The 17634-nt window shown below is 39.1% G+C and overlaps 1 protein-coding gene across 1 annotated transcript; it reads left to right on the forward strand.

Annotated features, from left to right (window-relative positions):
• Nucleotides 1-300: 300 nt before the first annotated feature.
• On the forward strand, nucleotides 301-13856 carry LOC134752311 (ferritin heavy chain). Its single transcript, XM_063687981.1, has 6 exons — nucleotides 301-440; nucleotides 590-663; nucleotides 9770-9912; nucleotides 11232-11366; nucleotides 11853-11987; nucleotides 12711-13856. The coding sequence occupies exons 2-6, from the start codon at nucleotides 597-599 to the stop codon at nucleotides 12864-12866; spliced, it is 636 nt and encodes a 211-aa protein (XP_063544051.1). The 5' UTR covers nucleotides 301-440; nucleotides 590-596; the 3' UTR covers nucleotides 12867-13856.
• Nucleotides 13857-17634: the final 3778 nt, after the last annotated feature.

Raw genomic sequence — 17634 nt, forward strand, 5'->3', positions numbered from 1 at the left:
CTAGAAGGGTAGTTTTTTACAGCAGGTATTATTATTACCCTGCCTCCCGCTTCATGTTTACCGCACTTCGGACCGTATCAGCTGTCACAAAACTTGAAACCTGAGGTTTTGTGTTTCAAGAATTTTCCTCATATTACATCATTTCTTCTTATTTACTCCAAATGGAAGCTATCTAAGGCTTAAAAAACGAAGTTAAACATATTTAAGATCTATTAGAGAGTATTAACACCATATTTAATGACTACATTGTTAGTATTTAGCTTGTAACAAATTGGACCGAATCACTTGGAACACAAAACCTCCGCCAGTTTTGTGTTCCAAGAGCGACTCACATCCTTTGTCTCTGTCGCGCGTACTCGCATAGTCATTGAGTGGAAACCTCCTGTCAAGGGAGTTATCGCTGCGCACTTCATTATTTTTGTACAATCAGAGCCATTGAGGTGAATTCTTGTCTTTTTCATTCGGTTTCGCTTTGATAAGTCGCCTTCTGCACCAGTGAGTGTAAAGGCCAGACTATCGCGAGGACATACGCTCTACACTCTTGATTAATTTTAATTATTATCGTCAAAGTATCTGTGATTTATTGTAGAATAAACATGAAGGCTGCAATGCTTGCCGTCGTTTCGTTCCTGGCTGTCTTCGCCCCGGCTTTGGCCACCCAATGTGAGTAAATTCTTTGTTTTTTTATTTTTATTTTCTTTGTTTTTAATTTGTGTCAGCGGGTAGACACTGGCTGTGCGCAGTGATTAAAGATTTAAAGGTCATTTGCCAAATAATACTGCGTCTTTCTAATACAAATTACAATTTATTACATTAATTAGCAACATACACAGTTCCTGCTTTAACTTTTGTTTCCAATAAAGGAAGAATGGTACACAATTAGATTTTTTTTGTGCAACACAAAAACAAAATGACATCATACACTCAAATTGTTATTGCTACCCCAAAATTAATTACATGCTCTTTCCAAGTTTCCAATATGTATAGAACCAATATAACCTCTTCATGGTAAGAGGTAACATGGATTGGATGGATGGAATTGGATTAAAGTAACAATATTACTATTTTATTACAATTATATCACTGCTGTAATCCTCTTTATATAAGAGAGACTTGATGGGTTTAAAGGTTGTTATCTACATAAGACATGCAGTGCGTGACTCATGTGGCTTATGACCGCACACTATGGAGACGGAGCATACATGGTCGCGATCCTCAGCAATGAGGGACCGAGTAAGAAGATCTACATAAGAAAATCAACGTACAAAAGTCAATTTGCTTCCACAGTTTGAAAACTGAAGTGTCTTACGTTTTGTAACCAATCAAATGCTCATAACAAATTAGTAAACTTTGTTTTTGTGCTTTGATTGGTCAAATTACAGTTAACAAGTTGTGATTGGTTGATATTTGACACTGGACTGCAATAGGATGATTTACATACCCTCGGGTTCTGGGTGTGGGAACAATTTTGTGTATTTAAAACTGTATGTTTAGTGCAAATTTTATATTAAAGGAAAAAATGGAAAAAGTTACACTTCCAGCAGGATTTGAACCCGCAACCTCCGCAATCCGTGTTGCTCTTAACCAATGTAGCTACGGAAGCCTACCAGAACCTTGCAAATCTTTCCATTCCTTCCCTTATGTATACACGCCTTTGGGGTGGTGGTGGGTTAAGAGCAACGCACGGATTGCGGAGGTTGCGGGTTCAAATCCTGCCAGAAGTGTAACTTTTTCCATTTTTTCCTTTAATATAAAATTTGGAGTATCGCTCGCAGACGTATCTGCATGTTAAAAAATTTTATTGTATGTTTATTGTTAAACAGTTACCACACTATGAATTAAAAATAGGTAGTAAGCTCAAAATTCCTCATGTCCTTAGAAATATTGAAATAGTTTCTGTTTTCCACACCCAAAACCCCGGGGTAATTATGATGATTTACCAGTCAACAGCCCTATTTCTATTACAATGTACAGCAAGCTGGGTGTACACTCCGTTTAAATCTAATTAGTACCTTTCATAAACCAAATAAAGTACTGATACAACCTTAGGACCAAAATAAGAGCGTATTCATAATCCCATCTTAAAGGCCGGCAACGCACTTACAACCCTTCTGGTTTTGGGTGATGGTTATTTCTTAACATCAGGTGATTCGTCTGCTTGTTTCCTCCTACATAATAAAAAAACGCATATTTTGTTTCAGTACTTTCAATGCTTTCTCAAACCAACGAAATTCATCCCATTTAACTATATAAAAAGGTTCAAATTAAAAATAGGAAAATTATATGATGGGCCTTACAAGGTTATATACTCATGGATGAAAGAGGAAAGCAAAAATAAAGTTTTAATGGAGTTGGCCGGTCGAAGAATTTAGCAGATGGCACCAGCATAGCTTGCCTTGTCAACCCCTAGAACTGTGTCAAATTTTTGTGTATTTTAATGAATTTTTATGATAAAGATAAAAGACATTTATTCGTGACGATCACAACACAAGTACGAACATGTACAGACAAGAAAAGAAGAGATCATCAAGTGTGCATCACGAAATGGACCCAACTCAGCATAATGCTAGCTATAAAGCCAGCGCTGGCCGTAGGGCCCATTCGGTGATGCCACGACAGATAACACACAAAGATACATATTAAAACATTACAAAGATACACACAAAGAATACCTAATTATATACAAACATATTAACCAAACCAAAAAAGAAATACATGAAGAGCACAAACAAAAATAAAAAAACAAGTATACAAGAAAAACATTCAAGAAACAAACAAACAAATCCATAGACAATTAATAATTATGAATGCGACCATACCATCTGTCAAAAACCAGCTTGCAAGCTGCTAGCGCCAGCGGCTACTGGCAAAACTAAAACTGCCTGCAACTGCAAGCACGGTATAACCTCCACTAAATTATGCCCTGGATGCCAGCCCTTAAGCCAAATCTCGTAGAAAAACGGGCAAGCTATGATGGCGCCACCTTTGACAGTTGCCAACCCCATTACTGGATTACAGAACCTAAAGTAAAGCCTGACCAGGAATATGATCACGCGCCATGTTGCGGAATTTCACTGGAACTAATTTTTTTTACTGGTCAGGCTTTAATTTCAAAGTTGGACCCGGGTATGCCCTTAAACTACGTCCAAAAGAGAGGTATGGGCACTGTGAATGACATCTCGCTTTGTGTGGTAGGGCACAGGACAGCGGATGTCATTCCAGATCTAGAGCAGAGCCTTACTGGGGAGGTACCTCCCCCTTACAGAAAACCGCAGCCAAATAACACTAGACCCTACTAATAGTGTTGTGTTCCTGCCGATGAGTAAGGTTGCCAGAGCTCGAGGGAGAGGTGTGTTAGGGTCGGCAACGCGCATGCAACTCCTCTGGAGTTGCAGGCGTACATAGGCTACGGAGACTGCTTAACATCAGGCGGGCCGTATGCTTGTTTGCCACCGACGTAGTATATAAAAAAAAAGTTAGCATTTAAACTTTTTTTTTGCGTACGTCTTTAATTTGTCCATGAGTGTAGACAGTACAACAGTACATGATAGTCGGAAACATAAAATAAATATTGTTATCACGTACTTTTGAATCACAACAGCAATTAAACATGATTAGTAGAGAGTAAACATACTGATAAACATAATCTGTATTGCCTTATATATGGTATTGGTTTCATACATTTATTATCACAGAATTATAGGTATTTATATGTTAGTGGGTCATAATTGTTAAACAGGATTAAGATAGATAAACAAGTAAAACATTAAAAAAAAGTTTTAAACTACTGTTTTTATCCATAAAAATGTCTCGTCTGTCAAAGCGTTGAAAATGTTGTCTATGTTAGAAAAATAAATTAATTAATTGTGTGTTGATTGACATCTCATTTACCAATATCGACGCAGTAGTTTTTAAGCTATGGTTGAACACATGCTAAATACCTACATACTAGTAATATATATATATATTTTAAAGTAATATAATTATTCCTTCATATGGTCAGCTAAGAAGTACTAAGTACTATTATCTCTAACTAGCTTTTGCTATAAAGAGTAGGTTATTTGATCGTGACGTCACATGTTATAGTGTTTAGTATATACATTCCATAGTAGCAAATCGTTTTGACGGTTTGACACTAGTCAAACTGTCAAAACGACTACTAAGTCAAATACCATATTGTACAAAGTGTTTTATTGCAAATTGTTCATATACGCAGTAAACAACTGGGACCTATTTCGGTCCTGATAAGCGTTTGTCAGTACATTAAATGACAAAGCAATCGGGGGGGGGGGGATCTTCAAATATTGCGTTACGTAATATTTAAACGCCCCCCAAGTGCGACTCTTTGGTTAAGTACCTATTGTGTCCAAATATTTATATTTATTTATAGATGTGGTGCATATGTCTTAAATTTCGCATCGACTCATTCGGTTAGAATCGGTAGCCACCATAGCAACACGTGTCTCATTGCCACGTCTAAATCTAATCATATCAGTACGTGAGGCTATTAACCAGTACGTGACTGACACTCTGTATCTTGAGATGACAGATGTAAATAGATAATAACTCTTAACTCTCAAGTGCATGTAGGGTTATCCGCAACTATGTAGTCAATGACGTACATACATTAGGTATTTAGTTTAGATTATTTTATAGAAAAGTATTTCTAAACAACAGCAAACATATCCACTTCTTTAACCCGTAAGAAGTTCCCTGTCATACAGATATGCTACATCAAAATATCTTTATCCATACTTTTACTTTAATATTATAAATGCGAAAGTTTGTCTGTCTGTGTGTTACCTCTTTACGCTTAAACCGCTGAACCGATTTAGTTGAAATTTGGCATATAGATAGTTTGAGTCCCGGGGAAGGACATAGGATAGTTTTTATGTCGGATGAGATAAATAATAAATTGCCTGATAATTTGTGTAATGCTCAAATTGAATGATTGCCAGTACACTAAGTACAGGCGCTCTAGCTGCGGTTACTAAGTCCACGCAGACGAAGTCGCGGGCAAAAACTAGTTTATCATAAGGGCATACAAATAAAATCACATTGCAGTGAACACACTTGGCATATAGTTAGATCAAGCTAAGTTGGCAGCGATTTTGATAGCCTAGGCTGCGCATGTGTTAGGTACTTAAACGTCATAATTTCATAGAATCTTGACGTTTAAAATACGCACGATTCGTACGAATATCCTTTGTTTTTACTTACGAATGCCCTAAGGGTCAAAAGCAGTGGCGTAACTAGGGGGGGGGGGGGGGGGCAAGTGCCCCGGGCGCCATCCACGGGGGGCGCCAAAATGGGCAAAAGGCAGCAGCAGGGAAACTTTTGTCAGTCGTCAAAAATGGCGCAAATTTGGTGACTGCCCCGGGCGCCATATCCTCTAGCTACGCCCCTGGTCAAAAGTCCAATAATTAGTCACGTTTTCCTAATTGTGTTTATGTGATAAAATGATGACCTAGTTCACGCAACGCCTAGTTACCTAAATAGGTAAACTATTAAACATTAGTCAAACACGCCTTCAAGTAGCATATTAATACGGTTTTAAGGAAAACCAAGATCTTGGGGATTTTACCAGGCCTGTTCATTACATAATAACGACATATTATGCGTGCGTACACATTATATAGGGGCCGTGCGCGTTATAGGGTCTGCCATCTTGTGGCCTGAATCGGAAACAGACAAAGCAAGTGCTGCCATCTACCGTTCGTACGTTTCCTTGTGCATAGTAGGAGGTGCCATCTTGCGGGCTACATCATAAGCATAAACTTCACATTTACGCCTCGCGCCAATCTGACGGCTCCTGTGCTGCCCCCTATAGTTCATGTACGCTCTCTATAGAGTTCGTAATACGAACTTCGTATAATAAGCTAACTTTGCACTTTGCAGTATTTGCACCGACTTTAATAGGACAAAGTGAGGTCTTATAAACGTCATGTTTTTCATAGAGATTTGTCATTAATGATGACATTGCCACACTTTGTCATTGTGAATGGCATGCAGTTAGCTTGGTTAGTTAGCTAAGCATGACTCATACCAAAGAAAATTAAGTAGACAAAGTGTGCTCACTCCATACATCAGTATTGTTACCAAAACGACTATTATTTTCGTAGGCGACATCTAGCGTTAAGTAGTGGAATTATCAGTACTGCTACTCGACAATAGATCTCGCGACGAACGGAAAGTCTAATGCTCAACGATTTTCAGCTAATATTATAACCGGAACTCTAGTTGTAAACTGTTGAGCAATACACTTTTCGTGGGTCGCGACACAAGTGACATCTAGTGTCGAGTAGCAGTACTGTTAATTCCGCTACTTGACACTAGATGTCGACTACGAAAATAATAGTCTTTTTGGTAACAAAACTGATGTATGGAATGAGCACTATATGTCTACTTAATTCTCTTTGCTCATGCTTACTCCTATCTTCAGTAATCTTTAAACAAAGACAATCAGTCAATCAATTGAAGATAAAATAAAAGTTATGACAGTTTTATTTGTGTGAATACAATGATACAATGTTGTAAGTATTTGCAATAATGATTTATTTGATGCAAGTCATTCCCGGTCTAGTTACTGACGAGTACGAATTCACAATAAGTTGATAATTGATTGTGTCATCGCTTGTGATTGGCAGATTTATAATAGGTAACATCAAAGATATAACTCCGTAATAGATGGATACAGTCTAAGGAAAAAAACGTGCCTCGAAAATCAAGAAAATTTGATTCTCGATCAGATGGCGCCACTGGTTTTGGCCTACTCTCGTTTAGAGGGCGTTGACGGTTTCGTTTGTTATTTATAATTTTAACGCATATCAGTGAAAGAACATGGGTCAAAATCATATAAAAATAATTAATGCAAATAAAAAAATCATTTATCCATATTTAAATACATTTTATCGTATTTTTATAAATATTTATTTTTAGTTTTAAAGTGTGTCGACAGATGGCAGTGAATTTACTGGGGTTACAAAATTTACTATGACAGTACCGCTCTAGTATAAGTTACTCTATGGTAACATATATATATGCATCTTAAAAGCGTCCTCAATGCTATGGGCAAGAGAACTCACACCGACTAAGAGTTCTTATAGTTCCTCTACACAACCGGTTTTGCGAATCAGAGGTTCCTAATAATCCTTACCAATGAGATCATCTTATTATAACCTTATCTTCACTTCCGGAAGAGACAATACCCGCCATTTTGCCAATTGAGCGCGCGCGGCAGCCATCTTTGATTGAATTCGTTGACCTGTTGACCCCTTCGCCTTGTCGTTGTCGATAAATAGTATAAATACATACTTGTACTTGCTTGTACGCACGTAGCTATTAATTACACCTATTTATATTCATTTAGACCAAATATGGAAGATAATAATATGCCTAATTGAGCCTATTACTTTATAAATAAAGATGTTGACATTTTTTATACCAAGATTATTATGACGTTACCAAAGAGGCTGATGATAAGCGGCCCCCGCAGGCTATGGACGCGTGCAACTCTATTGGAGTCACAAGCGCGTGGCCTTTAAATTAAATTTACAAGGCTGCACAGCATTGACATTGACAGGTTAAGGGACAAATGCGAGGCTTTCACACGTCACAGCCAACAAGTCTGTATATCGTAGCGAGCTCTGTTTTTTAAATTAAAATTATCTTTGAGATGCAAGGTATACAAGTTACACTCATAGCTTAGCTCTTCTCTCTTAATCTAGGTACTTAATTTAAAATCTTTCCGTAGTAGGTAATAAGCAAGGTCATCTTAAACTTCCTTTTAAAGCTTCCTTCCGCATTCATTGCAAAAACTTTAGACTCAATAGGGTAGTTGACTAGTCAAATCAGTTTTTAGGGTTCCGTACACAAATGGTAAAAACGGGACCCTATTACTAAGACTCCGCTGTCCGTCTGTATGTCTGTCACCAGGCTGTATCTCATGAACCGTGATAGCTAGACAGTTGAAATTTTCACAGATGATGTATTCCTGTTGCCACTATAACAACAAATACTAAAAAGTACGGAACCCTCGGTGCGCGAGTCCGACTCGCACTTGGCCGGTTTTTGAACTGTCGAAACGATTAGCCACTATCAACCATGGAATTTATATGAAAAACAGAACAATGACGTCACGGTCAAGTTACCTACTCTTTATAGTTCATTCGGATTTATTAAATAGAAATTAGTTATGTCTTAAAATAACTGCGGTCTAGGGTTTTCTAATATTTTTCGTGTTTTAATTCGTGCATGGTGTGAAATAATTTATTTTCAATACAGGCAACATCCCTGGATCCCTACTATCATACGTACACAAAACCACCACTAATTGCTACTTACTTCTTCTTTTTACAATATTACTAGATTTTTCTCAGTTCGCACAGTCCTGAAAAACTTGAATACTGTTACAACAATGCACTCATGTATTATTGTTTACATGCAAAAGAGAGTAATTACATACATATATAGTATCATAGAGTAACTTATACTAGAGCGGTACTGTCATAGTAAATTTTGTAACCCCAGTAAATTCACTGCCATCTGTCGACACACTTTAAAACTAAAAATAAATATTTATAAAAATACGATAAAATGTATTTAAATATGGATAAATGATTCTATTGTTTGCATTAATTATTTTTATATAATTTTGACCCATGTTCTTTCACTGGTATGCGTTAAAATTATAAATAACAAACGAAACAGTCAACGCCCTCTATACGAGTGTAGGCCAAAACTAGTGGCGCCCTCTGAACGAGAATCAAATTTTCTTGATTTTCGAGGCACGTTTTTTCGTTAGACTGTATCCATCTATTACGGAGTTATATCTATCTTTGATAGTATACATTCCCGAAATACATCAATTATGGCAGTACTCCAAAGAAATCGGTGTCAATACCTTGCGTCACGGCGCAATTTGTAATTTAAAGTTATTCTCACCAGCAATCATATAATCTTAGTCAAAGAATAGTAGATTGTGTCACAAGGGAGTAAAATAACATATTTATGGCGAGGGCGTACATTGAATTCTGAACGAAGCGAAGGATTCTATAATGGAATCCTGAGCGTAGCGAGGGATTCTAATATATAATCCTGAGAGAGAGTGAACGCCCAAGGTGGAAATAATTTTGCTACCATGTGGCACATACTGCTATTCACATTACCTATGAGGAAATTGTTATGTTCCAAAATATTATTTAACCAAAAAAATAGTACTATGCAAAGAAGAAAAAAATCCTGTGCTAGAACAGAAAAGTGCCTCTTTTGATCCCTCCCAGCACTGAAGAAAAGTGCCACTTTGATCCCTCCTAGCAGGGAAGAAAAGTGCCACTTTGATCCTTTCTAGCAGAGAAGAAAAGTGCCACTTTGATCCCTCCTAGCGGGGAAGAAGCCCTTTTTCGAATAGGTGATGTGAAAATACCATTTAAAACATAAGTCCCTTTTAATCAATCAATCAATCAATCAAATGTTTTATTCGTGATAAACTTAAAATTAAAATTACATACAAAAGTATAACTAAAGCTATAGGAACTTATAAAATAGGTAGGAGTTGAAGTTTACCACGAAATGGTCTCGCCTCAGCATAATGCTGACCCGAAGGTCAGCGCTGATCTTCCGGCGGGACCATTTTAGGATTTTGGGAAAAGAGGAAGATACTCTCTTGCATCAAAATTGTGGACATTTTTAATATACTGCCTATCTGGCAAAAGAGAATAGACATCTCTGTATAAGTATTCTGTATTATTAACGGTTTCCTATCTTCCAGGCTCCGTGGCGCCAGTGAACGTGCCCAAGGAATGGATCACCATACACGGTACTTGCCGATCGGCCATGCGTCGCCAGATCCAAATGGAAGTTCGCGCTTCATTGCAATATCTTGCCATGGGAGCCCACTTCTCTAGAGATGGGGTGAGTAGTTTATTGTCCTTAAGGCTTCATGGTGGGGTGAGCTTTGCTCGTGCCCGTTATGCGTCACCAAATCCAGGACCGCGCTTTATTGCAGTACCTCGCCATGGGCGCTTCACTGCAGTACTCTACAATATTTTGCAGTATTTTACAAGTGCAGTGCATGGTGAATTCAGGGAGGTGCAGGAAACCTACCCTACGTTTAGGTACATACCTGAAAATTTTCATTAAGGAATTCAAATGCTTTTGGGGGCTAAAGCTTGCTTTTTTTTTTTTTATTATAAACTGATCGGCGATTGGCCCTAGTCACACCTGATGGAAAGTGAAGACAGGGCCTAAGATGGAGCTCACCGGTTCAGTAACAGCCTATTCACTCTTGTTTTAAAGAGACCGAGGTCATATTGATCAGGGAATACAGATGGCGGGAGCGCATTCCATTCCTTAGCCGTCCGTAGCAAAAAGGAGGAGGCAAAACGTTTCGTCCGAACGAATGGAATGTGGACCACGAACGGGTGCATACGCTCCCCGCGCCTGGATGTCCGATGATGGAAAGGGGAAGGTGGGATCAGGTCGTGCAGTTCCTGTGCGCACTCCCCGAAATGTATCCGATAGAACACCGATAGGCAAGCGACTCGACGGCGATGCTCAAGATGCTTAGTTGTAATTTAGAGCTTTTGATCAGCTGGAAAACGCCATTGCTCGTCTATCTACCTTAAACCATAGAGTAACTTATACTAGAGCGGTACTGTCATAGTAAATTTTGTAACCCCAGTAAATTCACTGCCATCTGTCGACACACTTTAAAACTAAAAATAAATATTTATAAAAATACGATAAAATGTATTTAAATATGGATAAATGATTTTTTTATTTGCATTAATTATTTTGACCCATGTTCTTTCACTGGTATGCGTTAAAATTATAAATAACAAACGAAACAGTCAACGCCCCCTATACGAGAGTAGGCCAAAACTAGTGGCGCCATCTGATCGAGAATCAAATTTTCGTGATTTTCGAGGCACGTTTTTTCCTTAGACTGTATCCATCTATTACGGAGTTATATCTATCTTTGCTTAAACGGACTTTTTAACGTACAATTAGACTTATCTGGTAACAGATGGATTATTCCCAGGTAGCAAAATGACGTAAAATGACGTCGGCGACGTCATAATGACGGCATTATTACGTCATTATGACGTCGCTGACGTCATTTTGCTACCTGGGTTTAATCATACACCAACTTGTGAAAAGTTATTACATTACACCAGGCGCAAACTCACAGCATGTACTATACCTATCTAATTTTATATTGTCGTCCACAGGTGAACAGGCCAGGCTTCGCCAAACTGTTCTTCGACGCGGCCTCCGAGGAGCGTGAACACGCGCTCAAACTCATTGACTACCTGCTCATGCGAGGAGAGCTCACCCATGATGTATCCTCTCTCATCAAGATCAGGGTGAGTTGTTACAATCAAGTAGACTGCATTACTAACAGCTTGAGGAAGTATAACTATGGAGAGTATGGAGACAAGGGGATAGGGGGGATATGACCGATCGGGATGGTCTTTCGCTAAGTTATTGCCGGCCTCCGAGGAGCGTGAGCGCGCGCTGAAGCTCATCGTAGTCGATACTTTGTTCTAGTTATAGCACTTCATATCTAAGATAACCTAAGTTAGGCTAGAAGTGCTCAGGGCGTAGCTAGAGGATATGGCGCCCGGGGCAGTCACCAAATTTGCGCCCCCTGACGACTGACAAAAGTTTTCCTGATGCTGCATTTTGGCGCCCCCCCTTGGATGGCGCCCGGGGCACTTGCCCCCTCTGCCCCCCCCCCTAGTTACGCCTCCGGAAGTGCTTTAGTTAGTAAATAAGTTAGGCTAACTTGTGTTACCTTGAACAACAGCAGTCGGTAGAAGAGAAAAACTGACTTATTCTTTTTTTTCTAGCCCCCGGAGAGCAAGACCTGGGAGGCTGGCGTAGACGCCCTGGAACAGGCCCTGATGATGGAGAACGAGGTCACCAAGAGCATCCGCACCGTCATTTCAGCCTGCGAGGATGACCCAGAATTCAACGACTACCACGTAAGTACCCCTTACCATACCATGAACCTAAAGTACCAGCTCAGGGCCGCAGAGTGAGGAACCGACGTACTATCCGCGCCGTGTCCAAAATTACCGCCTTCTGCATCTGACCCTTGATCTAACCACCCAGCGAGAGTCTTTTAGGTGTTGGTCGAGACTCTTCGCTATAAGACCGTTCGCTGACACGACTATAGGAACAATCGTCGAGTCAACATCCCACATGGCGGTTATCTCGTGATCCAAGTCTAGGTACTTGCTGGACTTGTCCTTCTCGGCCTTCAAGAGATTCTCATCATGGGGGATGGTGATGTCGACGAGCACGGCCCGGCGTTGCGTTCGATCTATCATCACGATGTCAGGCTTATTGGCTACAATAGTCCTGTCAGTGGTGATAGACCAGCTATTGCTAGTATTTTTCAAACGCGAAGGGTACGGTGACATTTGATTTTCATTCCATGCCATGCCATTGGCGTTTCTTATGGTTTCATTGGCATATAGCGTAGGGGTTTTTGGAAAGAAGTTCCCTATCGGTTGGCGGATGAGAGCTAGGGGAAAAAAGTGTAAGATTTTGCCGTCACATAGCATACTATTGCGAAATATGTAAGTGTCCGATTTTTGCCGTCACATACCCTACAATGAAAATAAGGATGAGGATTACGGACACGGACATGAACACATTTTTTTTAATTTAATAGTTATTTAAACAAACGCTTTTCCTTGCAGCTGGTCGACTACCTGACCGGCGAGTTCCTGGAGGAGCAATACAAGGGCCAGCGCGACCTGGCCGGCAAGGCCACCACCCTCAAGAAAATGATGGACCGCCACTCTGCCCTCGGCGAATTCATGTTCGACAAGAAACTTATCGGCATGGACATCTAAATCTAAGCCTAAATAGTGTTACTATAGATAAACGTCACATGGCAGTCGGCCATTTTGAATTTTTCGCGGCATTTTGTGTTTTAAGAATCATTGTACAAATATTCTCTTGTAAGGGCCACCACGCTCAATGATGGACCGTCATTTGGCCCTCGGCGAGTTCTTGTTCGACAAGAGACTGCTAGGCATGGATATCTAAGCCTTTGCCTTCTAACCAATCTATTAAAAAAATAGTGATACCATAGAGAAATGATTACTGTCAGTCGGCCATTTTAAAATTTTCGCGGCAACGGACATTCAGCCATGTTTTTTATTTAAAATCATACAAATATTCTGTTTAATATATAGAATTTTTAAAGAAATCGCGTTTAACAGTCAATCGGCTAAAATTCGGCCATATTTTTTAATTTAGAATAATTGTACAAATATTCTATTAAAATTAGTAATGCGTACCATAGATTCAGAACAACTTGTTCCTGTCAGTCGGCCATTTTAACCATTTCGCGCCAACCTCAGAATAATAACTGCGCCAACTGACATTTTAGTCTTTTTTTTTATAATTCATTTAATTTAAACTTGTGTACAAACATTGTAGTTGTAAGAATTAGAAAGTGCTTGGCACATAATATCTATGCCTTTAACTTATTAAAAAAGTATATCTACCATAGATTCAATACAAGTATGCATTCTGTCAATCGGACATCTTTACCAAGACTTCTGCCGGTTGACATTCAGCCATGTTTTTTTTATTAAAAAAATGATTTAACATTGTACAAATGTAGTTGTAAGCATTTTATTACTCCACTATAGTTACGTATTAAAAATCAATTTGATTATAGAATTGATAAAGTAGAAGATATATATGTAACACATTTTGGCGCCAAATAAGGCCATAGAGTATTTGTTTTTTGTTTAGAATAGACGTTTAAAGCACAGTGCTCAATGTATGTGTTACAACTGTTTATTTTGGTATAAATAAAGTTTAGTCATCAATTAATTTTACTTTATTTCACGCCCTTTAACATCAACAGGTTTAACGCCGCCAGTCAGTTATAGACGGCAAAGATTACACTATAAAATGTGGCGTTCTCAAACAAAAGGCACCACTTTGCCGTTTACCATAAAGACGAAATTTATCTTTATACAAATAACGTATCAGCATTGTTATGACAAGCGACAATGTGGTACCTTTTGATTGAGAACGTCACAAATGAACCCTTTGTCCGCTAAAGACGTCAAATGACGCGCACGGCGACAATCCAATATCAACCTTCGCGCATTCAGACCAGGGGCACGATCACGCGCCGCGCACGATAGGCGCGACGTTCAAAGGGTCGATGCATTCTGATAAAGTTTAACCGTTTCGTAGTGTCTAAGCACTGATCTGTTTGATCCTTCTTCTTCTTCTTTTAAAATTATGGCTTCAGCCCAGTGGGACTATTTCGCAAGTGTCAAGGTATTAAGAGGTTTAAAAACGACAAAAATTGTACGGTTGTACAAGACAGTGTACGGTGATTTGTTAGCTCTTGTAAATCGATAGCTAGACTTTACAAGAAGCACGTGGACTACCAGCCGTTGACTCCAAGATGGTGGTTAACGCGCTTCAAAATTAATTCTCCATTTACTGCACACTACCTACCACATTAGTTTACTGTATAATAAGCTATCGATATTACACTTTAAACAATATTAATGAGCAAAAAACAAAGTAATTAATCACGATGCTAACTATCAAGATGGCGCTCGAACCGGAAGTCCCATCTGTTTGATCCATTGTTTAATACAAAAGGTTTAAATTCGTTCACATTGATCAGTGCTTATACATACCAATACATACGAAGATTAATATTATGCGTTATGTAAAATAGTCCCGACGATCAAAAGGTTGCATGTATATAGGTAAACTAACAAAATACCGTTTAAATAATGTTTAATAATAACTATGAATACTTTACATTTATATCACTTTATAAATAAACTTGTATTTAACCAAAGGCAACGTTTATTTGAAATACATATATATAGGTATATAAAATTTCTCTCAGTTTCTTTTATTAACAAAAATATTTTTAACATAGTGAAACATATCAAGAACTAAGAAGCTCAAAGTAGTACCTACATAATATTAATTAGCTGCCAATTTGACAACTAAATTAGATTGCCACAGAATAAATAATAGTACCCATTTCAACGACTTCCGGTTCGAGCGCCATCTTGATAGTTAGCATCGTGATTAATTACTTTGTTTTTTGCTCATTAATATTGTTTAAAGTGTAATATCGATAGCTTATTATACAGTAAACTAATGTGGTAGTGTGCAGTGAATGGAGAATTAATTTTGAAGCGCGTTTAACCACCATCTTGGAGTCAACGGCCGGTAGTCCACGTGCTTCTTGTAAAGTCTAGCTATCGATTTACAAGAGCTAACAAATCACCGTACACTGTCTTGTACAACCGTACAATTTTTGTCGTTTTTAAACCTCTTAATACCTTGATACTGGCGAAATAGTCCCACTGGGCTGAAGCCATAATTTTAAAAGAAGAAGAAGAAGAAATAATAGTACCGAAGTTTGACAGCGGTTCAGGGACGAATCGTGCTGTCCCTTTCTAATATGGCACTATCCCTTTCGCCTATTTAGGGTTGTCAGTATTCAAGTCATTATCTTATCTGTGGTCGTGCACGCAAAGGGACGTCGAGTTGTGCCAACCCTAATAATTGCTCGGAGCAATGCTGAGCCGAACGGAGACGAGAATGCCCGAAAGGAGGAGTTTTGCATACGTAATTGTGATGACTGGATTTTCGACTTTAATCAGTTTGAGAAGTTGGTTACCGCATTTAAATACGGGACCGTACAACGCCATTTACTTAAGCTGTTAAATTTACACTTACACAATGTGCACTGCTCTATCACTCCTTGTATTGTCTATGATTTCACAAAATATTGTGTGATCAATTTGTGACAAAGTAATACAACCAAATCGTGACCTTACTGATAAAGCCATATAGCTCAAATTGCAATACCAATACCATAGCCTAATTTTAACAGATCTTAATTGTTAAATAAACGTATAATACAATTGTTTGACATGTAAATTAAAAAAAAGTATTATATTACATTATAAATACAACCCATCTGTTACGCCTAACATTAAACTTGGTTCTTACTACATATTTACAGAAACTATATTACGAGACAAACAGCTAACTAACGTCCTTGATCCCAAATTAATGTAAGAATAGGGAATATTCCGCGAACTTGCGCAGGGGTCGCCACTACCACAATCTGAGGGTCAATCGCGTAACAAGAAAATCGAAATTTCGTTATCTAACATCTCTGTCACTTGCATGTTCGAGCGATAAAGAGGCAGATAGCGAAATTTCGGATTCTCGTTTCCCGGTAGGTCCTCTGTAAACAAACCGCCTTGATGCATCAATGTCATATTTCATTATCTCTGAAAACTTGTCAAAAACCTGTTAAAGGTACAGTATGTATAAGTTACTCTATGGTTTAATAAAAAGGCTAGTGCTGCACTCTGGTGGCAGAACATTGCAGTAATATCCCCTATTGTAAAAATGTTAAAGTTCAAGATGGCGGCGGGCTTTTTACCAACACGATCGGACTAAAAAAACCGGCCAAGTGCGAGTCGGAGTTCCACACCATTACGCAAAAAAGAGCAAAAAAATCACGTCTGTTGTATGGGAGCCCCACTTAAATATTTATTGTTTTTAGTATTTGTTAAAAACTGTAATAGATGTCATATATTAAAGAAAAAGTGACGAAGCCCTCCAGTGGTGAAGGCCGGATTCGAACCGGCGTCTTTAGCTATCGCGGCTAACGCCATGAACCCCTAGGCCACCCCGCCACGGCGGTGCCCGTCCGAATTTCTCGACTATATGCCATCTTAGTAAGACTAGGCGTCTTTGACCAGCTCTAAGGGCAAGCAGTGCGCGCTTGCACCTCCTAAACGAACTCCTTACGGATTTACGTTGTAGCGAGAGAGACTGGTGCTGCCATCTATGAACAAGTTTGGGAACAAATCAAATTATTTTATTAAATATTTTGATTTGTGTTTTTTAAAGTAGTCACACTACTATATATAAATTAAAAACTGTAATAGATGTCATATATTAAAGAAAAAGTGACGAAGCCCTCCAGTGGTGAAGGCCGGATTCGAACCGGCGTCTTTAGCTATCGCGGCTAACGCCATGAACCCCTAGGCCACCCCGCCACGGCGGTGCCCGTCCGAATTTCTCGACTATATGCCATCTTAGTAAGACTAGGCGTCTTTGACCAGCTCTAAGGGCAAGCAGTGCGCGCTTGCACCTCCTAAACGAACTCCTTACGGATTTACGTTGTAGCGAGAGAGACTGGTGCTGCCATCTATGAACAAGTTTGGGAACAAATCAAATTATTTTATTAAATATTTTGATTTGTGTTTTTTAAAGTAGTCACACTACTATATATAAATTAAAAACTGGCATAGATGTCATATATTAAAGAAAAAGTGACGAAGCCCTCCAGTGGTGAAGGCCGGATTCGAACCGGCGTCTTTAGCTATCGCGGCTAACGCCATGAACCCCTAGGCCACCCCGCCACGGCGGTGCCCGTCCGAATTTCTCGACTATATGCCATCTTAGTAAGACTAGGCGTCGCGCACTGCTTGCCCTTAGAGCTGGTCAAAGACGCCTAGTCTTACTAAGATGGCATATAGTCGAGAAATTCGGACGGGCACCGCCGTGGCGGGGTGGCCTAGGGGTTCATGGCGTTAG

This window comes from Cydia strobilella, chromosome 24 (genome assembly GCF_947568885.1).
Source record: "Cydia strobilella chromosome 24, ilCydStro3.1, whole genome shotgun sequence".
Lineage (NCBI taxonomy): Eukaryota > Metazoa > Arthropoda > Insecta > Lepidoptera > Tortricidae > Cydia > Cydia strobilella.